Raw genomic sequence first — 26,797 nt, 5'->3', positions numbered from 1 at the left:
TTCATATCATTAAACTATAACATTGTTAACAGTGAGTCAATTATTTATTGTAAGCACCAAGGGGCCTGCTGAATGTCAGGGGCCCGGGCAAGCGAGCTAAGGCTCTAACACAGCCCTGGCAGTCTGGATATTTATTTTCTAGCTATAATTTATATTTGCGTAGCTCCTGTTGGGGTCTGTAGGTATTTAAATGCTACTAGGGTTGAATATTGATTACATGACCTGCTTAGTGTATTTTCTTTCTAATTGCACAGATTTATTATGTATAAGTCTGTCGAAAGCATAATTATCCAAACTAATTGACACAATTACATTTATTATAAGCTTTGTTTTTTTTTTAAAAAAAGGTATTTTTCAACGATTCTCTCTTGTTTCCGACAATATGCAAATTACTGAGTTGCTTATTAAATTTAAAGTTTCTTAAGGTTCACTGATAGATTATCTACGCTTTGCTAGCATATTTACGTACATATCTTCCTATACGTAAGGATTTTTAAATATATATTTTTTTTATTTTTTTTTTTTTGTATTAAAGAAATTTGTGTATTTGTACCACCCTCCAAGCGCACGAACTTGTGTTTTAATAACAATAACAACGGGTTTTAAAAATGGTATGCAATTAGGTGCATTATTTCAAGACCATTACAAACAACTACTGCACAAAATAGTGTAAGCCTGTATGCTCAGAACGTCCATTAATTCAACATTCTAGATACTAGATACACGATGGTAAATGATCTCTCCTGGGCTCTTGGTGATTGGAGAAAAAAAAAAATTGCAGTGCCTGTAGATTGGGAAGTCGGCTTTTGCCAAGCGCCCAGAGAATGAGTTCGTTTGACGCCTTCCCATTTCCATACATTATCAATCACCCTGGCACGCAACGGAGCCCCATGCATCCCTTGCGTGCTCTATAATTTAATGGCAGAGTTCCGTTTGATGGACCTGGTTCTGATATTCAAAATGGATTCTTGTTTTTGTGTGTGTGTGTGTGTGTGTTTCTTTTTAAGCCAAGATTTTATTATTTTTTTTTACGATATTCCTTTTTATGCACTTTTTATTTAATTTCATTTTATTTTTAGAGAATTGCTTACTTAAAATTATTTAACAGTCTTGGTGGGGGGGGGGGGGGGGGGCAGGCCAAACATACATTATCATACAATTCTTCAAAGATATTATTGAAAATTTTCATATAAAAGATTTTATTCATAGTTTTTTCTTTCTTTCTTTTTGTTTTGTTTTGTTTTGTTTTTTTGTTGTTTTTTGTTTTTTTTAAACCTTTCGGTTTTTAATCTGACTCTAAAGTTTCAAAATAGTGCACTAATTATTTCTTATTACTTCCATCTCCTGCACACCGGATACCCCGAAAGCTTGTTATGGTTTGCCTCCCATCTTTTATGAAAATCTCCAACATAAGGTGTTTAATCTCACATCAGTACATCAAACATCCAATGTCATGTTCCAAACATCAAACATGAGGTAAAATGCACACAATTGACGGACATTTTTTTTTTCATTCACAAACAACAACAGCAACAAGTGTGACTGTTTCCTGACCACAATACAAACAGTCCACAGGGCGAAGAGACCACAGAGCAAATAGACTACATGGCAAAAAGACCACCAGGACAAAAAGACCACAGGGCGAAAAGACACCAGGGCAAAGAGACTACACGGCAAAAAGACCACAAAGCAAAAAAAAACACAGGGCAATAAGACAACAAGGCATAAAGACCACAGGGCAAAAAGATCACAGGGAAAAGAAACTACAGGGAAAAGAAATTACAGGGCAAAGAAACCACTGGGCAAAGAAACCACGGGGCAAAGAAACCACAGGGCAAAGAGACTACACGGCAAAAAGACCACAAAGCAAAAAAAAAAAACACAGGGCAAAAACACAACCAGGCAAAACGACCACAGGGCAAAAAGACAACCAGGCAAAAAACCATAGGGCAAAGAGATCACAGGGCAAAGAGATCACAGGGCAAAGAGATCACAGGGCAAAGAGATCACAGGGCAAAGAGATCACAGGGGAAAGAAATTACAGGGCAAAGAAACAACAAGGCAAAGAAACAACAAGGCAAAGAAACAACAGGGTTAAGAAACAACAAGGCAAAGAAACAACAAGGCAAAGAAACAACAGGGCAAAGAAACAACAAGGCAAAGAAACAACAAGGCAAAGAAACAACAAGGCAAAGAAACAACAGGGCAAAGAAACAACAAGGCAAAGAAACAACAAGGCAAAGAAACAACAAGGCAAAGAAACAACAGGGCAAAGAAACAACAAGGCAAAGAAACAACAAGGCAAAGAAACAACAAGGCAAAGAAACAACAAGGCAAAGAAACAACAGGGCAAAGAAACAACAGGGCAAAGAAACAACAAGGCAAAGAAACAACAAGGCAAAGAAACAACAGGGCAAAGAAACAACAAGGCAAAGAAACAACAGGGCAAAGAAACAACAGGGCAAAGAAACAACAAGGCAAAGAAACAACAAGGCAAAGAAACAACAAGGCAAAGAAACAACAAGGCAAAGAAACAACAAGGCAAAGAAACAACAAGGCAAAGAAACAACAAGGCAAAGAAACAACAGGGCAAAGAAACAACAAGGCAAAGAAACAACAAGGCAAAGAAACAACAAGGCAAAGAAACAACAAGGCAAAGAAACAACAAGGCAAAGAAACAACAGGGCAAAGAAACAACAGGACAAAGAAACAACAGGGCACAGAAACAACAGGGCAAAGAAACAACAGGACAAAGAAACAACAGGGGCAAAGAAACAACAGGACAAAGAAACAACAGGGGCAAAGAAACAACAAGGCAAAGAAACAACAGGGCACAGAAACAACAGGGCAAAGAAACAACAGGGGCAAAGAAACAACAGGACAAAGAAACAACAGGGCAATTAACAACAGGGCAATTAACAACAGGGCAATTAACAACAGGGCAATTAACAACAGGGCAATTAACAACAGGGCAAAGAAACAACAGGGCAAAGAAACAACAGGACAAAGAAACAACAGGACAAAGAAACAACAGGACAAAGAAACAACAGGACAAAGAAACAACAGGGGCAAAGAAACAACAGGACAAAGAAACAACATACTATGATAATAATTCTTTCTTTATTTTTCCCCACAGCCCTTTAGCACACCTGTATTAAAATGTCTGTTACGAAAGTTAAAAGCGCAAACACACAACTTTTATCTCTTCACATCTTTTAAATTGTAAATTTTTAAACAACTTTTCCCGACGTTGGGTTGGGCGTCGTAAGGATGGTCTTCAATTAAGGTCACACTCACCTGGCAGCATTGTCTCGTGTAGAGTGAGCGCTGACTTGTCTGATGGCAGCATTGAGTTCCAGGTCAGCTGTCTCTTAAACTCTTCCCTGTCTTCCGAGTGAATCAGCTCCATCACGGACTGGTGGATAATGTCAGACTGAAAATCAAACAATTACAGACTGCGTTAATTTAGCAGGGAGGCGGGAGTGGTAAAGAGCTTGGCTTCCTGACCGAGGGGTTCCGGGTTCGAATCATGATGAAGACTGGGATTTTTAAGTTAGAGATATTTAGGGCGTCTCTGAGTCCACCCAGCTCTAACCTGACATTAGTTTGGGAAAAGAAAAGGCGGTAGGTCGTTATGCTGGACACATGACACCCTCGTTAATCGCAGGCCGCAGAAACATATAACCTTTTATATCATCTGTTCTATAGGTTCCAAGGTCTGAAAAAAAGGAAGGGGTGTGTTAATTGTCGATGTATATAAATTTGTTTTGTATCTGATGAAGGCCTCTTGACCCAAGCATCCTTTGTTCTTACTTAATAGTGTAGGGACACTTGTATGTATGTTTATATTTATTTTCCATAGAAGAAAACAGCTGGCTTTTCTGGCCAAAAACTACAGGGTTGTAAAAATAGCAACCCAAACAATGGTTCTCATTCCATTTCTACCTTCTAGTATACTTTATAAGACTAAGACTAAGACTGCTTTATTGATCCTTACGGAAATTTGTTGTGATTACAAGGACTCGTTTCTCATATAAAGACAACACAAAAATACACATAAATACAACAGACAACATAAAGAGTTCATTCAGCGACTACACATGTTCCCTGATCAATGAGTGGCGGTGATAGAGTCTGACCGAGTGAGGTACGAACGAGTTTTTGTACCGCTCCGTTCTTGTTTTGATTGACAGCAGTCGCCCACTTCGCGACGACCTGGCGTAGTTCTGATGGAGCGGGTGGCCGTTGTCTTCCAAGATTTTTTTCGATTTTTCTTAGGCACGTTTGTTCAAAAAGTTCCTTTAAATGTGGTAATGTTGTGAGTGTAATTTTTGATGCTTTTTTAATGATGTTTTCTAGACGCTCTATGATTTAGCCCCTGCCTTGGACTGCCCATTATCCACGCCAATTTTAAGGACCTCAGTTCCACTCCTGTCCAAGAAATTTATGTTCAAAATTTCCCACTAATAAAAAAAAATTAAATACTCTGACTAATACACTCTGCCCACATAAGAAGTTCAGTGAGACATATGTAACAGAATCCACCACCAGGTGATTCCCTTGTCTGTTCATTATATCCGTTAAATGCCCCACTATCATGTCAAAGGTATGAATAAAAGGGGCATTTAATAAACTCGACCTGGCCCGACAATGGAGCAAGAACGATAAACAGTAAACAACGACTTCTACTCCGTCGGGGAAATTCCGGAGTTAACTCCCCGATTAAAATTTAGTGTCGGCTTGGTACTGGCTTGTTAATTGGCGTCTACTGTTTCAACGCGGATTGAAATTATTTCTATTTTGTTCTGGTTTGTTGTTGGTTGGCGCCCCCCCCCCCCCGCCTCAGCCCCTCCCCAACAAAACTAGGCCCCTACTGCCCCTTTTACTACGTGTGACACTAGGTTGGGAGGTTATTAGATAATTCTACAAGGATTTCAACAGTATTCGGTTTTTTTACGAACTTATTAAAGGATTGTATTTTGAAAATGGGGGCAAGGGGGGGGGGCGTAATCCAAAAGGGAGTTAATGCCTCATTGCAGAAAAGTGGTGTCCCTTGGGCCCCAAAACTGCGTAGTGCGATACTGTGGCGTTGCGCTGCGACTTCGCGAATGCGCAGTACGAAAGAAGCGCCATTCCAGGTGACTTTTTGTTTTCTTATCATTCCGCGTAGCGCAGAGATCTTGACGATAATTCTTTGCTCGTATATTACATAGTCCATTTCACACCGTGAGATCTGTAGCCAGAACAATGGCCTAGCTAGGCACGTAACTATGTTTTCACTGCTTTTTTAAAAAAAATACTTTGCCAGTGTTTGAGAATGGTGGAGAGGGGCGTGGGGGGGGGGGATTTTGAGTCCCCCCCCCCAGCGATCCTCTCGCTCTCAGCGCAGACACTCTACGATCCCATTCGATAGGTATCACAGCGGGTCCATTGAAGGGGGTCTATTGTGGTAGCTGTAACGAGTAGCATGAGTAAACTTCGCCCGGGCGACATGCTTCAGATAATTTGTGTGGAGAAATTGTATCGATACTCTGAGTAATCGACTAACTAAAAAGAAAAACCCTTACACGACGTGAAAAAAAAAAATGGCGTTACAGGGTGGGGGCGCTTGTGTCGAAGCAGGGAGCGTGTAAAGGAAAAGGGGGGGGGGGGGGCTGCAGCAGTTATATGGCTAATTAATTGTTGGCTTATAGAGTAGTTTTATCCTTGAATTAATTTTTTTAAGACCCATAAATCACGAGGGGGACGAGAATTTTGTTCCTTTATTCTGCTTTTTTTTTCTTTCGCTCATTTCGTTTCAAAAGATTAAGCCTATTGTCAGTTACTGCCCCTTGCTATGGTCCATTCATTGCCAGGGTCTGGATAAAATCAGCAAATATTCTGTCCCACAATATATTTGTTGAAAAATGTCTTTTAAAAAATCTTTTATTCGTGGCTGCAATCTAAACATTGACAAGAAGTAAAATGTGTGTGTGTGTGTAGGTTTTGTTTGGATTGCAGTTTGGAAACAATTGACAGCATTTGGGGAATATTTTTGTGTGTGTGTTGACAATTATTTTAGTTATTATTTTTAAAAAAAGGCGCTTGTTCATTGACCTATCCTGGTACTTAAAAAAATCTTATTTCTTTAAGTTTTCTCCAATTCCTTTTTTAGGAGACATGAAGATGTGCATATCGTCAAAACTCTAAAATATCTCATACTCTCCAGCTTTTACGCTGTACTGTCTCTCTTTTTCTGTTTCTCTCTGAATCCTTCACTCTCTCTCTCTCTCTCTCTTTCTTACTCTCTCCTCCTTTTCATTTCTCTATCTCACTCTTTCACTTTCTTTAGCTCTCTTTCTATCTAGAGCCCACGGACCCTATCCGGCAATAGGCAAGGTGCGGTCCGGTACCTGGACATCCTGACCACCGTGTATAATGGAGCCGTGGGTAATCACTTCTACTAAAAAATGTTTGTAAAATGTTTTACATGTTTCGGATGTTCCTTCAGAGTTGAAGATAGTTTACTTCCTAGTCCAGACCTCCCGCAGGACGACGGGGGATGGGAGCGGGCAGGGTTTGAACCCTCGACCGTCGATAAATCCGAACGACAGCCCAGCGCGCAAACCTCACGACCAGGCAGCCATCCAAGCCATCCAGCCATACTAGACCAGACGAACATGATCAGTAAACGCGACCCGTCAAAAGTGTCGGAGATTTATATGGCCCCCATCCCCCAAGGCCAAAACAGGTTGGCCACCACGTTACTAAAGAATACAAAAACAAAATCTAATAAAATACTCAGAAAGACACAAAAGATAAAGTCACATTCCTCGTTCCACATGCTAGGACAAATTTGTACAAATTCTCCTTCTTCCCTAGTGCCATTAGAGCATGGAATGGGTTGCCTGAGCTAGCCAGGAAAACCAGTGACTTGGCAGAGTTTAAGTCATTGGTTAATATGCATGACTAAATGCAAGACGCGTAGGACGTAATCATCTTCGTTTTTTGAAATAACGTCTGTATTATATAAGATAAGATAAGAAACGTCCTGACATCAATGTTACGTCACTAGTGAGAGAAAAGGGGGGGGGGCTCTCATCTAATGTTTTTCTTTTTTTTTTAAAGAGTTTCGAGGTAGTTCCACTGTGCACACAGCTCTAGTGATAATCATCCGCCGTTCAGTCACTTTACGAAGTAAAATTACGCTTTTAACAATTAGGACCAGTAAACGCAACACCTGGCGGTCGTAAAAAAAGCAGGGGAAAAAAATATTTCAGTGAAGACATGTCGTTGTTAGGTTGTAACATAGAGCGTAGGGCAGGGGAGGTGCACAAGAGAAGGGGGTTGCAAAAGGAAAGGGGCGCCGACTGTGTGATCCGTACGAAATAATACCGTAATTATGATAGCGCCCTGTTGCATTTCATTGGTTATTTTAACAACAGAAATAGGTCATCTGCTATTAAGACCATTTAAAAATCGGCATTCTATGCATAGGACTGTAATGTGTTAATTTGCTGTCACTTTTAAAGCTTTAAAAAAAAAAAGGATTTTTATGAAATCACAAGAAGCTCAAACATCTGGTGCAGTGATTGAAAAAAAACAACGAATGGAGTTAAAGGTGACACATGGAAGAAAGCAAAGAACCAGAAAACATGCAAATATTTTGTTGCTTCGGAAGACAATTGAGAATTCAAGTTTATTAGAGAAATTTCATTCAGAGTCAAGCTTCTTTGGAAAGAGAAGTTTCATTCAGAGACAAGCTTCTTTGGAGAGAGAAGTTTCATTCAGAGACAAGCTTCTTTGGAGAGAGAAGTTTTATTCAGAAACAAGCTTCTTTGGAGAGAAAAGTTTCATTCAGAGACAAGCTGCTTTGGAGAGAGAAGTTTCATTCAGAGACAAGCTTCTTTGGAAATAGAAGTTTCATTCAGAGACAAGCTTCTTTGAAGAGAGAAGTTTCATTTAGAGACAAGCTTCTTTGGGGAGAGAAGTTTCATTCAGAGACAAGCTGCTTTGGAGATAGAAGTTTCATTCAGAGACAAGCTTCTTTGGAGAGAAAAGTTTCATTCAGAGACAAGCTTCTTTGGAGAGAAAAGTTTCATTCAGAGACAAGCTTCTTTGGAGAGAAAAGTTTTATTCAGAAACAAGTTTCTTTGGAGAGAAAAGTTTCATTCAGAGACAAGCTTCTTTGGAGAGAGAAGTTTCATTCAGAGACAAGCTTCTTTGGAGAGAGAAGTTTCATTCAGAGATAAGCTGCTTTGGAGAGAGAAGTTTCATTCAGAGACAAGCTTCTTTGGAGAGAGAAGTTTCATTCAGAGACAAGCTTCTTTGGAGAGAGAAGTTTCATTCACAGACAAGCTTCTTTGGGGAGAGAAGTTTCATTCAGAGACAAGCTTCTTTGGAGAGAAAAGTTTCATTCAGAGACAAGTTTCATTGGAAAGAGAAGTTTCATTCAGAGACAAGCTTCTTTGGAGAGAGAAGTTTCATTCAGAAACAAGCTTCTTTGGCAATTCAGCGTCATTGTAAGATGATCTTCTTCTGAAGATAAGTTTTGCGATATCGAACCAACAGTTTAGAGGCACTGGATAGATCTACATGGAGAGAGAGCATAAAGGAAGAGTCCTGGATTGCAGATGTCATACACAACAGAAACAGAAAGAAGGGTGGAAATGCAACGGAGCCTTGTGATTACAGATGCCCAACCCGTGACCGCAGCTTTGTATCAAGGATAGGCTTCTTATTTTCCACCTAAAGTTTTTTTCAAAGGAGGCGCGGCGGCTGAACAGTAAAGCGCTTCCGAAGCGGAGGTCCCGGGTTCGAAACCTGGTGAAGACTGGGATTTTTTATTTCGGGATTTTGCGCACCTCTGAGTCCACCCAGCCCTAATGGGTACCTGACATTAGTTAACCGTAGGCCATAGAAGCAGATAAACTTTACATCACAAAGGGGGAACTTTACTTAACAACTTTTTTAAAACAGAAAAAAAAATCATGTCGTTTTAGAGTCGTTTTCGAGATCACATAATATGAAAATAACTTTTAATTAAAGGAAAATAACATTATAAATATCGTTATATCATAATGACATCGAAATATCGAAAAGTGGTCTCCATAAAGTAGAACGTGGTAGGCAAGAAACGAAACTTTCAAACAGGAAGCGCAAAGCCCTTCTCTCAAGGCGCATGCGCAACCGAAGCAAAATTACGTAATAGATATTTAAAGGGGGAAAAAAATCATTTAAAAATATGGCTAACTTTTGCGTCAACTTATGAACGTCGTCTGCCCAAATGAAGCGGAAGTCACGTGACGCTCGCTACCAGACTTCCGTTCATTAACTCATTACAATCACACATAATTGAGGCGATTGTTTTCAGTATCAAACTTGACATGTTTCTGTTATTATTTTTTTGTTTTGTTTTTATGAAAAAAATATAAAAAAAATATAGAAAAGTTCGATCGAGGGAAGATAAAAATTTAGTAATTAAAAACGTCAATAATGTTATTAAAAGTTATGTCAATCCCTTTTTTAGGTAGCAAACTCTTAATGGGTGGAAAAAAATGGTGAAACTGGAACTTGCGCACTGGACGGATATTCTGAAAAAACGGCCCTAAAGATTTTCTTAGAAATTTGACAGTTTGATGTACACCGTTGGGGACAAACATAACTAGCTAATTGGCCAGTGGCCACACTGTGACCAGTTGTAGTTGTTCAAAATATCATCATCTTATAATTGAATGGAAAGGCAGATCTTAATGTTTATCGGTTTTTTTTTTGTTTTTTTTTTGGAAAACTACTATCTACTCTACAGTAGATGGCGTAAAATTAATTTGAAAGTGATTTTGTACTTAGTAAAGTATGAATAAAATGCAAAGACAAATTTATTTTCTAATTGTAAGTTACTGTAAGTATAACCCAAATGTTAAAAAATAAGGTAGAACAATACAAATGTCAATTTAAAAGAAAAATTAGGCCAATTTAATGTTGCGCATTTCCAAAGATACTGGTCTGTCAATATTTCAATGTTTATCAAAGTGTTACTGCAAGGTCCTGATAACATGATACCTCTCGTGGTTCTTAATTTTGTCATGAAGGTGTCAGAATGAGCAATTTCGGGTTTGAACTACCGCTCAATGGAACAAGACAGCCACACTGAAGTTAATGTCAGGTGTGGATGCAACTTCATCTTGGTTGAACTTTTTTTTTCTGTTTAGTGTGGTAGGTCTCAGTAGTGTAGAATGCCCGGCAGTAACTGGCATCAGGGACGGATTGAGACTGCCCACAAGACAGCGACACACATCTGAGACCCACCGAAAATCTCTCTGTCTCTCTCTGTCTCTCTCTTTCTCTCTGTCTATCTCTGTCTATCTCTGTCTCTCTCTCTTTCTTCGTCTCTCTTTCTCTCTCTGTCTCTCTTTCTTCCTGTCTCTATCTGTGTCTGACTTTCTCTCTCTGTCTCTGTCTCTCCCTGTCTCTCTATCTCTCTATCTCTCTATGTCTCTCTATGTCTCTCTGTCTCTCTCTCTGTCTCTCTCCCTGTCTCTGTCTCTCTATGTCTCTCTATGTTTCTCTATGTTTCTCTCGGTCTCTCTCTCTCTCTCTCTCTGTGTCTCTCTCTCTGACTCTCTGTCTGTCTCTCCGCTTGTCACTTTATGTTTCATTTAAGTCCCTACAAGTTCTGGAAGATTCTCTCCGGAGATAAACGTGGTTTAATATTTGATCCAACTCCCCCCACACCAAGTTGTAGAAAGGATAAAGGGAAATCCCTCACCTTTCAGGGGAGATAAACATCTTTTTTTTTGCCATTTATGTCTCGACGTATAGTGAAAAGAGAGAGAGAGAGAGAGAGAGAGAGAGATGGAGAGGGAGGGATGGAGGAGAGAAAAGAGGAGGAGGGGAATATATAAAGAGGAAAATTTTTTTTTCAGAAAGTTGAATCAGTGGAAATCTGAGACATCCTCTACAGTTTTATTAACATACACTTTTTTTTTGAGAATGTTCCGACTTTGGGGTGGGCAGTGCATATACAATTATAAGGAATTAATGACTTCACTCCATTAAAAACAATAATTCCAGAACTGGATGTGGCACAATTATTTCGCGTGGGGCTGTGAAACAATTAACTTAAAGGCTTTAACATCTCTGGGAAATAAATAATTTCAAGTCTGAAGTATTATCTTTGTGTGTTTTTAGGAGGGTTAGGGTTAGGGTTAAGTAAGTGTCGGAGCGTGAACCTGTTTCCGTAAGTTTGGGTCATGGTGTAGGGGGATGTTGCAAGGTAAGGACATTCCGTCAATAGGACACCTTGTCAATAGGACACCTTGTCAATAGGACACCTTGTATTCTCCTGATTTGCAGGAAGCGTTCTTATTGTAATGTTTGAACAACTAAGCCTGGGACAGACGTACGTCATTTGGGATGTTTTATTATATTGAGCGGGTTTTCTTGTTGTCTTGTTGATGATGTTGGTAAAGGAGGGGGGGGGGATGGAGAGAAGGAGAGAGAGAGAAAAAAAAGGAAAAAAATAATGAGAAAGAGAGAAATTGATATTGAGAGAGAGATATAGATAGATAGATAGATAGATAGATAGATAGATAGATAGATAGATAGATAGAGAGAGAGAAAGAGAGAGAGAGAGAGAGAGAGAGAGAGCGACGGAGTGTGTTAAAGAGAGAGAGTGTGTGTGTGAGTGAGAGAGAGAGAGAAATTAAAAGATAAAAGTTGAAAGAGAAGAGCAGAAAGATAGAAAGATAGAAAGATAGAAAGATAGAAAGATAGAAAGATAGAAAGATAGAAAGATAGAAAGATAGAAAGATAGAAAGATAGAAAGATAGAAAGAGAGCTTAGCATAACTTATTGATTTAGAGTGATATATATATACAGAGAGAGAGAGAGAGAGAGAGAGAGAGAGAGTTAGAGATAAGAGAGATAGCATTATTGAATTTGTATAGAATTTCCTTGAGATCACCCAGATTTAACGGGCATCTGGTCTCAATACGATAAAAATTAAAGTCGGCTGGAAGGTTTCAAACCCTGGACTATCATGACTACACCGAAGTGCATCTCACACGACCAGGCAGTTTATAGTCACATCTCTTATCTCACGCCCAGCAGAGGCTGCCTGAGGGGGGGGGGGGTGAGTCAGACAACCGCCCCAGGCCCACCTCTTTACCCAATTTTTTTTCCCGATTGAGAAGAAGGACGAAAGTTTCTTAAGCGATCTCGAACAAGTTTAAAAAGTCAAATCTGTTCAAAATCTTTTAACTTTTTTTTTTCACAAGCGCGAAACAAAACATTGACGTCTGTTCTTTAACCTGGTCCCTCTCCGCTTATGAAAAGCGAGCTCGAGCCGGCTCTAAGTTAGTCGTAGCCCGGTGTGGTCCTCGTAACTTAAGACCTCTGTATCCCGGAGTTATTAAGCCATAAACGCTACTTCAATGAGGCAGGGGTGGGGGGTGAAGTATTTAATGCAGTTACCTCTCCTCAGAGCCGATGACTAGATAGTAGCGCGAGAGACGTGACTAACAATGGAATAATGCAGTTATTTCCCCTTAGTACAAACTTTTAGAGTATAACTATAGAAAGAGCAGAAGTGTATATTGGCAAAGAGTGGCTGGGAACAAAATCACGGTTTTGTTCTCATTAAAAATATTTTATTTATTTATTATTTTTGAAAAGTATTTTTGTGTGTGTACTGCATACTATAAGCATGCTCGGTGCGCTATGGTCCTATTTCCTTTGAGGGCCTAGAGAGGGAAGATATCTTGGAGAAGGTTTCCGTACTGCCATTAATCGCTCAACAAACGCAAATCAGCTCATGTAGCGATTCAGACTCGAGCGACTTTGATCGTGACCAGTCGTCTCAGCCATGTTCATCAACTGTTACATTTATAGGAAAATCGTTAGAGCCGTTGATTTAGATCAGCGTTCCAGATTCCAGGTTCCTAGTTCCAGGTTCCATGAAGTTCTGACTTGAATAGAGGTATTGTAAACAGAATAGTTTGGTTTGTATGTGTGTTTTTTTTCCCTGGTATATCTGCAACATTTGATAATAAATATGAAGTTTACCAGCAGCACTAGGCTGCAGTCGTTGGGAAGAGAAGAAAGGGAAATGAATATGGAACACGGACCTCCGAACTGGCTACATCGTACCAAGGTGACCCAGACATCCAGGTAAAGGACGTCGGTAGACTTAAGAGACGGTAAGCCCCGCCCTCATTCCGTCCACACGAGCTTCATAAGACATAAGCTGCTCATTTGATTCCTATCCATATCAGTGCATCATGGCTAGTTGTGGCTACATCCCAGCGTCTTAAGGAAGCTGCATGGCCTACTTCGAAATGAGATGCAGAGGTGGCCTTAGCAGTGCTTGGGGTCTGGAAGAGTACCATACAAGGCCACGAATATTAGTCACAGGGCCGGCGTTAGGCCACTGCAGCCTATGCGGTCGCAGTGGACCCCGCGCTTTCATAGGCCCCGCGCTAATTCTAAGTGTACATTATTAAATTAAACCATTATAACGTATATAAAATAACAGGGTTTTCGCGACCTCCTGATTTTCCAGGGCCTCCAGGAAATCTCATGAATAGGCAAAATATACGATAAAGTCCTGAACTTTTTTTTAATTTATTCAAATCTCCTGAAGAATAGACCAAATTGACATTTTGGGGTGCCAATAAATAAAAAGAGGCATTGCGAGCTTTCATTTGATAAAAATTTATTGCAAAGACGAAAGTAGGCCTATTTTCTAATTCAAAAAAAAACTTTTGACATTATGCTTATCCCTACCCAGACTAGGCCCCGCGCGATCCGTTTCGCATAGGGCCCCGCAAATGCTAGGGCCGGCCCTGATTAGTCCTATAGGCTGACGATGATGAAAGGGGGACAAAATATTTTCTTCTTTATCGCCGCCCCAGTCGCCACCCCCTATGACCGCCACTGTGAGATAGAACCATGGGACTAACATACAGACTACGAGTGGTGATCTAGACTTACCTGGTGAAAGCCAAGATACTGCTCCACGGTCCTGGAGGCAAAGAAGACCTCCCCTTCACACGTCACTACAAAAAGGAATCCGTACAGAGCCTGGTAGGGAAAAAAAAACAAAACAATATGAAATCTATTTTCACATTTCTTATTCCATAGGCTAGGATAAATTCATACAAGTGATCCATCTTCCGTCAGAGCATAGAGTTGCCTGAATCAACCCAGAAAACCAACAATTTAGCAGAGTTTAAGTCTCTGAAAAACAAGCATGACTAGACTGACACACGGACCGGTTTTGGACCAAATTATCATCTCTTTTGAAGTAACGTCTGTAATGTATAAGATAAGTTGAAAAATTCATCAGTTATTAAGGGCTGATAGGACAGTATAGATGGCTGCCTGGTCGTGCGGTTTGCGTGCTGGACTGTCGTTCAGATTTATCGATGGTCCAGGGTTCAAACCCTGCCCGCTCCCATCCCCCGTCGTCCTGCGGGAGGTTTGGACTAGGAAGTAATTATCTTCAACTCTGAAGGAACATCCGAAACATGTAAAACAAACATTTTAGAGTTTTACTTAGCCTATGTTGTAAAGCAAAGCGCTTACACTACTAATAGTTTAATTATAAGGAGATTGTTGATACTCGCTTCTGTTTGTGTAGCGTCGTGTGAATGTGTTTACAGCATTGATGTAGTGTGTTGTTGTCTGGAGTTTATAATTAACTCGATGTGTCGTTCAATTGCTATAACGCCTGACATAAGGTTGTACATTATAGCTCCTCCTTCGTGATCGAAGACGAGCACAGTTCTCATCTCCTATGGACTTGAAGATGACTGTAAAGTCCAATCCTCGCTTTAAAAAAAGCCGGCCGCATACGAGGCATGGGTGGGTTTGGTCAGTTCCAGATAGGCCTGCTTCTTCTCTCAGCTTTTTGTTGGTTCGCCGCTCTTTCGCCCAGGCCACTCTTTTTAGTTCAAATCTCGAGACTCCGAGAATCACAGCTTCACGCCATAGGTGCTATCAAGAGCTAGTGCTTCCCAGCTGTGAAAGTCGATATAGCATCCCTTGAAGGAGCTATAAAGCCTGACATAAGGTTGTACATTGTCGGTCTATACACAGATAAATTTATAAAGATAAAATATTCTGTTAGTCAGGCTCTGTCTGGATCATAGGGTCAGAGCTACGATCTTTTAATATCTAGATGTCAGTGCTAAGAATACTCCTGACAGTAGATCTATTGTCTCTCAGGGATTTTCCTAGACCCCTACCTCCTTTTATGTACTCAAAATCTTGGGGAAAATACCAAGCGTCAAAAACACTGAGTTCTTAATTTTTATACAGCAGACGTCACTGCGTGAAAATAAACTCGAGATTGTATGCTTTATTTTTATAGTAATTTGATTGGTTTACATTTCAAGTAGTGTAAATCTGTCTCTCTCTTCTGCTTGCCTCTCTGGCACAGGAAACTACAAGACATTAAGCAGCCGTGAATACAAAGGCTGATCAAGATCGTCACTGCATGTGCCCAGGTGCATGTGCCCAGGTGCATGGATTATGTCCAAACAGTAAAGTAGGCTACACTATTTAAGAGCCGTAGAGATGGCACCATTAGGGTGGAAGACTACAGAGGAATGAAAAAAGTAGATCAAAGTATACGTCAGCACCGTGCCAATTAACTCCACACGATTATGTCTACATTGAACTTGTAGCATGTCGGTGCTGAAAGATATATGGGTGTTGAGGGTCAGCGTGTCAAAGGTTAAAGAAGATTTTTTTGTTATATAAATGACAGCTTTTGTATATGTAACTTATTTGTGTTAGGTAATTTATATAGAAAAAAAAAAACCTGCGCGTCGCGTGATTGGGGAAGCACAATAAAAAGTTGGGGCTTTAATGGAATTATAGAGTTAACTCCCCTCCCCCTCTTTTCACGAGCAGATTTGAACCTGTAATTTACTTTACTGTAGACAGCATAAAATCAGAACCAGTTCAATATGTGTACATGCATATATGCATTTTAAATAGGCCACCTTGGTATCGAACCTCGTTAAATGCGTTATCCCACACATGTCCAAGACGTCAAATCACTTTAAGAATTAAGTAGCGATAATTAAATAAAGTATTACAATGTCAGGGACAGCACAAGCATTTTCTAAAGTGTTTGAGTGTGGGGGGGGGGGATTTAGAGGTATTTTGAATATTTTGAATATATAAGTCTTAACAAGGAGTGACAAGGACATTCACCTGTTTTAGAACACACATAGTACCCACTGTAAGTTGTATTTTTTTAAATCTTACACACATACATTTGAAACATAAAAGAAATTTTAAATCGCGTCTAAAATGCAAAGGTGATCTTGTTGGTTAAGGAATTTTTGCAATACCAGTATGATGTGGCTTATTGAATGTGTCAGTTATGCTGTGCTATCAACTCTTGTTTTCATCTGTCTATCTTTCTCATCTTTGTGAAGTTTGTTGTGTGGAAGGAATCAAGTTATTCATTGGATGAATAAATAGTATTGTTGCCAACTACATAAAAAGCAATGGTGAAAGGCGAGAAAGCCACATGTAGGCTATTGTTGACCACAGAGGTAAATTTGTCTATGCAAGATCAGGCCAACAGAGATAGCTTGGTCATTACCAAACTTTCCTGTGATTTTTACGCCCACACATAATAGTCATAATCTCAGATTAAGCTGAAATTCTGCAAAATTATTGCTTGTGCATGAGAAAACAAAGATCTTTTTTTTTTTAATTAACCAATTAGTTAATTAACTATTGGTAATTAATTAAATTGTTTGGTATCAAACAAAGGAAAGAAATTGACTGATGTAGTGGTATAAGCTGAGTTATGTCTCCTTGATACTTGGTACAGAGAAATAGGTCGCCTCTTGAAAGTTTGCAACTAACAATAGATAACCATAAAACCTTCTATTCTCAAGCACTTCGCTGGCACAGTGGTTAGTCTGTTGGCTTGAGGAGGCTAGCGCCCCCGAGTTCGAATCCAAATCGTTCAACTCTTTTTTAGATAAACGCATTTAAAAAGCGATCACAGAAGCATTTACACGGATACCCTCTTCTTTCTCCTCCTATCATGAAATTGCACTAAACAAAAGCAATTAGTAAAAATATTTTTAATCGCACATATTTATTGTTGTTAGTCTAGATCTATTATAAATTTAAGTACATAACTATTTTCTTTTGTTTCCCTATCTATTTTTTCTATTGTAATATTTCATTTTCAGACTTGTGAAACTGATCATTATCTTGTGCCTACCTCAACTTGTCCCCCCCCCCCAGTTCTCCACACACACACACACACACACACAGACACACACACACACACACACACGTGCACCACCCACCACACACACACAGCTCTCATCTAAACTGATCTGCCCCCCAACACCTCCCATTCACCGAGGATGATGGCGTTAGCTCAGGTAAGCTCTCACGCAGAACTGACAGCCGTCCGAGCTAAGAACTAGCCACGGACACATGCAGGACAGCCGCAGCGGATAATTTCTCCACGGAGTTGACAACTTCGCTCTTTTATTCCTATTAGCTAGCATTTTTTTTTTAAACTATACATTGTAAGAACCCTCAATGCTAAATATGAAGAACCATACAGCTGAGGAAGGGGGAGATTATCTCTTATGCGGTATGCCCTGCCTCGCCGATTTGCATAAATGGAATATAAATGAGCGAGACACTCGTAAGGACTTACCTGGAGGATGCTCTCTCCCTCGGAGAACCCAGGCTCGTGGAAGAGATGAGATCTGGACATGAGGTGACTTTCAATGCCATACCGCGCCGGAAGTACGCCTGGAGGGAGCAAACAAAACATGGATTAAGTCAACTTATTATACCCCCCCTCCCCCCTAAAAAAATTAAAAATCTTGCAAATCTTAGTTGGCGTCTTAAAGCATCAAGAACACTCGAGGGTTTCCCACAGAAAAATGGACAAAGTTGGCCGCATGTAATATTTCTATTTAGTTAAATAGATGTGTTCAAGCCAGTTAAAAAAAAAAAAATTAAGTCCATAGACATAAATAAATATAGACTGGCCGATAAAAGAGTTTTGTGAAACGAAAATTTGTGACTTGCAATTTTGTGTACTTTATTATACAGCAGTGTAGTTTTGTTTAATCTCTAAGACTGAAGATCATGCAACTTTTCAGAATTAGGAAATCCGAATACAATAGATATACATGTTTTCAAGTTACATGAAGTTACTTCCTTTTTCCAGCCTATATTTATGCATGTCTATGATTAAGTCGCATGCCAATTAAAAGCATATTCTTGGCCAAATTATTTTTGAGTTTCAGTTACGTTTACCTATTTATAAAAACGAAATAAAAATAACAAAAATAAATATAACTATGTAACAAGTTTCAGTTTATTGTTGTTCTTTGTTGTTATTTTACAAATATTTTGACATCTTGGTATAGCGAACTGGCATGCATAAAAAATAAGAGTTTTTATTTTTTTACTGGGGACCTGTGGCATACTATCACCTGTCAAGAGATTACTGTGAAGTTGACATTATTACTGTCTGACCACTATCTAGTTGTGTTACAGTCTGGACACTAGTCAGTTGTGTTATTGTCTGACCATTGGTTACTTGTGAATGGCTAGATCAATAGTGTTAGTTGTGTAGGCTGATCAGTACTGAGTGATATTCTGTATAGATAATGTGTCCTCCACCCTCTTTATCCCAAGAGCTGCAACGTTCGGGGATGCCCCTTGCTAGCGATTAGTGCTACGTATAGGCTACGTAAGCTAAAACTTAGGCTCTCTCCAAAATTGTCCGAGTGACTTTGTGATGACTAAAAAAGTAAAGTAAAGTTTCCCCTTTCAGACCTTGTGGTCTATAGGGCAGATCTAAAGGTCATCTGTTTCTGTGGCCTACGGTTAACGAGGGTGTCATGTGGCCAGCACAACGACCAACCGCCTTTACTTTTACCCAACTAATGTCAGGTACCCATCAGAGCTGGGTGTACTCAGAAGCGCCCGAAGATCCCGAAATTAAAAATCCCAGTCTTCACCAGGATTCGAACCTCGGACCCCGGTTCGGAAGCCAAGCGCCTTACCGCTCAGTCACCACGCCTCCTTGTTAGGAATACTACTCATTGTGACGCAAAAGAAACAAATTCTGGTCAATTCGATAACTACCGACAACGCTTTGTTAGATCAGAGTCGGCCTTAGGTATAGGCAAACTAGTCAGCAGCCGCGGGCCTCCGTTTGGTGGAAACCACTTTGAGAAAAAGTTGCGAAACATGAATTTAAGTTATCTGTCGATTATAATATAGACACTGGCAGGCTTTTAATAAATTGAATAATTTTTATTTTTTCGCTGTGTCTTTTTTTTTAAATTTCACGTAGAGCTATCAAAGTCACTTCGTCTAGGGCCTCCGGTTATCTAAGGTCGGTCCTGGTTAGATGCTGATGACAATGAATGCCACCTTCAGCGATCCAACACCTTGACGTTTGCCAGACCAGTAGTCCAAGTGTCATCCTGACCTCCCTGCTTGCAGCTAGAGCCATGAAATGGATACAATCCATCTATCAGATTTAACATCCACACGTAATGTTTATGTGAAATTGTTGTATGATTGTACTCAAACAGGTAATAAAGATTGCTGTTATACTTCGGAGTGGGGTGGATGCTACCGAGACCGAAGCACCTTGAGTTCGAATCTTGGTGTAGAGACTGGGATTTAGAAACATCGAGATTTTTAGGGCGCCTTGAGTCTTCCAAACTCCATTGGGTACCTGACATTTGTTGAGGAAAGTAAAAGACGAGTGGTCATTTTGCTGGCGGGCGTAAAAACAGATGACCTTTCTAATCTTCGTATCTTATATGATACAGACGTTACTTCAGAAAAGAAGATGATTACGTCCTACGCGCCATGCATTTAGTCATGCATATTAACCCGTGCACATAAACTCCGCCAAGTCACTGGTTTTCCTGGCTAGCTCAGGCAACCCATTCCATGCTCTAATAGCACTAGGGAAGAAGGAGTATTTGTACAAATGTGTCCTAGCATATGGGACGAGGAATGTGCATTTATCTTTATGTCTTTCTGGATATTTTATTAAATTTTGTTTTTGTATTTGAAGATTATGGTTCAGTGTTTTATGTTAAATTGCTACTTTACTTTTGAGTCTTCTGTCCTGAAGACTTTCTAAATTTTAGTGATTTTACTAAAGGTGTTACTCTAGTCAAATGTGAATATTCATTTGTTATGAATCTCACTGCTCTATTTTGTGTCTGTTCCAGTTTCTTAATGTTTTCTTGAGTTGAGGGGTCCCAAACAGAGGATGCATTTTCTATTTGATTTATAGAAATTTCTTTTAATAAACCCTAATGCTTTGTTTGATTTTTTGATAGTTTCATCAATATGGGGATTCCTTTACAGTTTTTCATTTATTATAACACCTAGGTATTTTGCGTTTTTAGTCTGTGTTACTGGTTTACAATGAATAAGATAAGTGGAATTAATTGGTTTTAGTTTTTTTGTTACTCTTAACAACTGACATTTTTCTAGGTGGAAAGACATGCTCCAATTTGATTCCCATTTCTGTAATTCATCTAATTCTCTTTGTAAAAATTCTGTATCTTGTGTTGTTTTTATTGTTCTATATATTATGCAATCGTCTGCGAATAATCTGACTTTTGTTCCTGAACTAATGCAATTTGGTAAATCATTTATGTAAATTAAAAATAGTTGTGGACCTAAGACTGTTCCTTGAGGTACATATGAGTTTACTGTTATTGGTGTTGATTTAGAGCCATTTATTATTACAGTTTGTTCTCTCCCTATCAGAAAATCTTTAATCCACTGATGCAATGGACCATCAATGCCAAAATATTTTATTTTTTTAAGCAAACTATAGTGCGAACTTTGTCAAAAGCCTTGGAAAAATCTAGTAAGATAGCATCTATTTGCTCATTATCATCTAAACCTTTTGAAAAATCATCAATTAGTCCTATTAGTTGTGTTTCACATGATCTATATTTCCTAAAGCAATGTTGGAATTTATATCAAATGCCCCCATAGATAGAAAGGGTTACCCTATTAAAATGAAAAGAAACCTATGCAAATTACTCTGTCCGCTCTGTAAGGCCAAATATTCTCGTATTAAAGATTTTTTTGTATGTTCTTTTTGTCGATTCTTTGACATTCGTAGGGTTAGGGTTAATTAGAAAAAGACAGAAATACAAAACAGAAGAAAGGGGACACAACAAAACAAAAAACAAAGACAATTGAAATAGCTGCAGGGGACGTCACCTACTTCCAATGTTTGATTGTCAAAGGACGCTCACAGTGACAATAATCATAGCACTAAAAACACACCGCCACGAGCAAGGCGCTTGTTAATTACACTCGCACTTGTCATCCGAAAACATCGTAACTGTCAGGGGCGTCCCCCCCTTCCCGACATTTCCTGGCTTTTAACTCCTCGGATTGGGTGGCAGGGAAATAGTTAGAGAGAGACGCTACGCGGCATGGCTCCCCCGTCCGCGGAGATGGACCAAGCGAGATGGAGGTCCACCCCCGGCCGATCGGAAAGTGATACAAATTGCATTGAGCCGAGGGTAGTCAAGGAAAGAGTGAGGCCGGAGGAGAGGTGGGGGGGGGGCGCCGGGTCCAAGTTAATGTGCTGCCGGTTCCGTCGTGGAGCTATTAACTTGGACACAAGCTCTACCACTCTACAAGACCAATGTAGATCACCTCGCCCGCCCTAGTCCATTTGAAAAATTTCCATTTTCTCTGCAACGCGATACGTTAAGTCTGGACGCGGTCGTTAATTTACGCCCTTCCTTGAAGTCGGGCGGTAATGGCGGGAAGGGAGTAGGGAAACCTGAAATCAGTCTCCGTCAAAGCGCCCTTCACCCAGCGCCCCCAAAACTTCTCCGAACCCCCCCCCCCCCTTCCATTCTAAAAGAACGAACAAATTCAATTCAAGATCGAACGTTTTGTAATGAATTATTTAACATTGATACATCGGCATGGGCTTGGAAGGATTAAGAAAAACGGCGCCCAATTTTTTTATTTGGATTGAGGGGTAGGGGGACAAATGAAGGATAAAAGACCAAAGGGGAAAAAAAAAAGGATGTACTTTCAAAAACGAACAGCACTTTCCTCCTCTCCTCTAACCTCCCACCACTCCCTAGCGCCGCGCTCTTACGTCGATGTTAAATCACTGATGCACACTGATAGCTGCTATGGCTGATGGGATAACCGGAAGCTGGTGAGATCACGTGAGCAATATTGACCAGTATGAGAAAGGATGGATGCCGCGCATGTTCAGATGTGTGCCTCGTGTTTCGCTTCCACAGACAAGCATTGATTACATCCAAGCACTGACATATATATATATATATCCCCACATTCACATGAGCAGTAATTAGGTGAAATTTTAACTTCAATAGTATTGTTTTTATCTTAAATGTTGAAATATAACTAGTAAGATATTTTTTTAAAAAAACATTTTCATTTCAGAACTTAAACTATGAACTTTTTAGAGAAAAAGGCACTACAGTGTTTGTGTTTGTGCATCGCTGTGTTTGTATCTCATCATTCACTTGACTTTCCTCGTAGCGGTGCTGTGCCAGTTTGCCTAACCAAGTCCCTCCTCTTTTTCCGATCAGGGCTTTTCTTAGCAGGATCTCAAAACAAGAGGCCGGTCCATTGTTTTGCGTTGACCAGCCAACTTTTCTTTGTACGACCCTTTCTTCGTGCTCCCTGCACTGTACCTTGGAGAATGACTTTTGACAGTGAGTCATGTCTTACAATATATAAATCAGCTCATCTTTCGTCTCTTTACCGTATATGTGTAGAGTATGGCATGTTATGCCAGAGTGTTGACTTGTAAAATTACAAAATCATTTGTGTTCTTTTCTTGGTATATGGCACCCAGCATATTTCTGTAGCATTTACTCTCAAAGGCTTAGATTCTTCTTTCGGCCTCAGCTTTCATTGTACAAATTTCACAAGCATGCAGAAGTGCAGAGACCACTAGCGAAGGATACAGGTGAACTCAGGGGCACCCAAAAGGTCCCCGAAATCCCAGTCGTCCCCGAAATTCGATCCCGGTACCCCTTCGGTTCGGACGTCGACGTCCTGTGTGAGGTTTGGGCTCAAATATATCATCTTAAAAAAAAAAAGGGAAGGAACAGCCTATTTTTGTTTTTATTATTAACTCCAAAAATAAACAAATTTACATATTCAATTTTAGAAACTTAAGGTTAATCAAAATAGAACATATAACATACGAAGCCTCATAATTAAAAACACATATCATTAAGTGAATTAAAATTTGGGCTCAAATATATAATCTTAAAAAAAAAAGTGAAGAAACAGCCTATTTTTTGTTTTTATTAACTCCAAAAATAAACAAATTTACATATTCAATTTTAGAAACTTAAGGTTAATCAAAATAGAACATATAACATAGGAAGCCTCATAATTAAAAACACATATCATGAAGTGAATTAAACATGTCAACATTTATACATGTAAACTATTTTGGAGTCCTTCTATGGTATAAAAAAAGTCCTTGAGGCAAAGTCACGATATTAAAAAAAAAAGTTTTGGGAAGAATCGAAACAAAGGTTAAAATCCCGGTATGTATTTTTAATGTCAACAAATTAAACGACAATATGAACAGTATGTTACTATCCAGTGAACGATTGGTCTGTGATCCGACGGTCGGTGAGCCTTAAGTCGTGTGAACCGTTTGTCGTGTGAACGAGGCGCGTTGGCTGAGAAGTGAAGCGTTCGACTTCCAAAACGAGTTTTTTTGTTTTTGTTTTGTTTTTTTGTTAGACACAACTGGTATTTATGGTCCAGACAAAATAACAACAAAACTTTATATTGACCTGAAGTGAACACCAAACGTCATACAAAAAGTGCTTAAATGACATTATTATTACAAAAATTTCTATAAAATACAATTTCTTGAATTGTTTTTTTTTTGCTTATATCATTATAATTAATTAAATAATAAATATTAGTAATCTTTTTTGTTATCTTTCACAAATCTCATAGCTATCTACGCGAGTCACGTGACTGGATCAGCATGATACTAAAAAAGGGTAGATGCTAGATTAAGAGATAGGGCGACTAAGCTAGCAATTACCACTCTGAAGCTTTGTGCTTCGAGTCCTAAGCGAAGTATTACCTCTTTATCTCCTAATCGACGATACCATCGTTGATTTTGACCTCATTAAATTAAATTAATTTAAAAATTTAAAATAAAACTTGACTTTGAATTATATAAAAAGAGCATGAATTTCCCTTTAATTCTATACCAAATACAACATTTTATGATAAAAAAACAACAAAGCTATTGAAGCCCAATCATAACAGGGGTAGTGAAATAGTAATTAGCAAAATGAAGGATTCCTTCAAAACGTGGAAAAATAATTACGGAAAGAAAGAGTTAAGATTTTAACTCTATGCAGCCAACAAAAAAAAAGGTTCCTGAATTCATGGCTCTTCAAACTACTCTGGGAGAAAGGTACGTTATTTCTCGTTGTGCTGGCCACATAATCATCTCGTTGTTTAAACAATGTATACTCGTGCATATAATTCGAAACAACCTGATAGTGTTACGTCATCCATTCTCCCGCATTTAGAAATTAAAAAAAAAAAAAGATTTAAAAGAAAGGGAAACAACTCTCTTCGGTTTTTTAATCTAAAAATAGTCGCTACACGTCATGCACTCCACCCGTCAACATGGCGGCACATCCTGTTCAAACCTCAAAGTTATTTTTAGGCATTGTTTTCTAGTATTATTATATTATTTATTAATTATCATCAATACTCTTTTACGATTTGTTATAAATGGATTCAATTATAAGATTATAATATAACATTATAAGAATGACATTGTTACGACGCACGACACATCAAACGGTAATCTTTGAACTCTATAAGAAGATACAGATCCAGGCTTTAAAGTAGACAGACTCATTTTTATGAGTCTTTTTCACGAAAGCCCACGTGCGTGTCGCCGGTAGATGGCGACATTTTACCGCTGGTCAAGATAGTAACTAACCCGAACGCGCGCGCACACACATATACATAAAGAGCAGAGATTTACTGGGAGACTCTTGGAGAGGGGGGCGTTTTCGTGCAGGGAGGCGGGGAAGGTAGCGCGGAACCGAAATCCTCGTGAGGCGAATTTATAGCAGGGCCACGGCCTCCGGAAAGCCGGCCCTAATAGGTATTAGCATAAAACTTTGGGTTGACGTCGTTGGGAGTGGACCCTATCAATTTTGATAGTCGGGGCTGCCCAGGCTCTACACTCTGTAGATGCGTGCCGCGTGCCTGCGCATGCGCGCGGCAAAGTGAGTGCGCGTGACGTCAGACCTATAATTAGACCAAGGCCGCTATTTGGTGCAAATTATTTGGACGTGGAGCTACTTTGGCTATATAGTCATTAGTGGGGTATTTATTCTGTCGTTATGTGTAATGTTTAGTTGTGTTTAGTAGCGATGTTGAGGGTAACGGGGACATCAGTGCTTTTACTGGGATAGTACTATAATCTATTTTCACCCAAGACTAAATGCCATTTTTGTATAGTGCGTCCATGGCGTTTGTTTAATAATGAAATTATTTTTTTCCCCCATTTTTTCATCTAGTTATCCTCACGTCGGCTGACAGATAGTACTAAAAAGGCTTCAAAAGGGCATCCCAAGAGCTTACCAAAGAAAAAAAATGGCAAAGAGCCTTTCAAAGATCCTATGATTATTATTTCAATAAGGCATTTTAAATTACAACAAGGCTGGGCTTCCAGTCCAAAGATTAACTCTGTCTGTCTGTCTGTCTGTCTTTCTGTCTGTCTCTCTCTCTCTCTCATTACTTCTGTCTCTTGTATATATTTCTATGAGTTTCTTGTCTTTATTGTTGTCTAATAGCCTATCAAAAATTCTTTATTCTTATTTCAAAAAGGTATTTTAAAAATGACTTAAGAGATTAAGGCGGTATAACTGTCTCTCTCATTTATTTCTGTCTCTTGTATATATTTCTGAGTTTCCTCATCTATCTTTTCTATCTATCTGTCCCTCGATCTTTCTAACTTGCATTCTCTCTTTCTCTCTCTCTCTCTCTCTCTCTCTCTTTCTATCTCTCTCTTTCTCTCTCATTGTCTCTTTCTTTCTTTCTCTCTCTCTCTCTCATTCCCTCTTTCTCACTCTCCTGTCAACGATTGATCACATCTCTAACTCCTAGTTTCTGTACTCAAATGGATAATTGAACCGGAACTACAGAATGGACCAATGAATGACTTGCTTCTGTCGTGAAGCTCAGCTCCATGGGCGAAACAAAAATGGCGGGAAGGCCAGATAAAAATCAAGTGATTATTTTCCACATTTTCTCATTTCCGCCAAACATTTCCATCTCTTTGTGTGTCTTTCCAGGGGCTATGTCCAACCTCACTTTTACTGCAAACTTTATCGGTAGGAAATCGCAATTTTTTTATATAGTTACAACAAACTCAGATTTTGTTATTAAAAATGATCGAATCCTCTGTTTCCATATATTGTATTCCTCTGTCCTATTCACCCTATCAAAAAGGATAATAGAGTGACGTCCATTCAAAACATAATGTAGTTAAAATTTAACTATAACTAATAACTGTATGTTACATTCGTGTTCTTCTATTTATAATTCCTCTATTCAAGTCGCTCCTTCATGGAACCTGGCTGGACACGTACTCGAACACGGCTCTAACGATTTTCCTAGAAATTTAACAGTTGATATATATCGCTAAGAAAAGAATTACTAGCTCGTTGCCAACTTGGGTAAAACTCTAGTTTGAACG

The 26,797-nt window shown here is 39.3% G+C and overlaps 1 protein-coding gene across 2 annotated transcripts in view; it reads right to left on the bottom strand.

Moving 5' to 3' along the window:
- Positions 1-26,797, bottom strand: part of LOC106070620 (uncharacterized) — an 86,156-nt gene that overhangs the window by 27,480 nt on the left and 31,879 nt on the right. For both annotated transcript variants that reach the window (XM_056033974.1, XM_056033975.1), the window contains exons 3-5: positions 17,687-17,784; positions 13,972-14,061; positions 3,298-3,433 (exon numbers count right to left, since the gene is read on the bottom strand). In XM_056033974.1, the coding sequence (XP_055889949.1) occupies positions 3,298-3,433; positions 13,972-14,061; positions 17,687-17,784 (324 nt within the window). The remainder of the gene's footprint in view (positions 1-3,297; positions 3,434-13,971; positions 14,062-17,686; positions 17,785-26,797) is intronic.

This window comes from Biomphalaria glabrata, chromosome 6, assembly GCF_947242115.1.
Source record: "Biomphalaria glabrata chromosome 6, xgBioGlab47.1, whole genome shotgun sequence".
Lineage (NCBI taxonomy): Eukaryota > Metazoa > Mollusca > Gastropoda > Planorbidae > Biomphalaria > Biomphalaria glabrata.
Note: the sequence above shows the minus strand (reverse complement) of the source record. Positions and strands in the feature narration are given on the sequence as shown.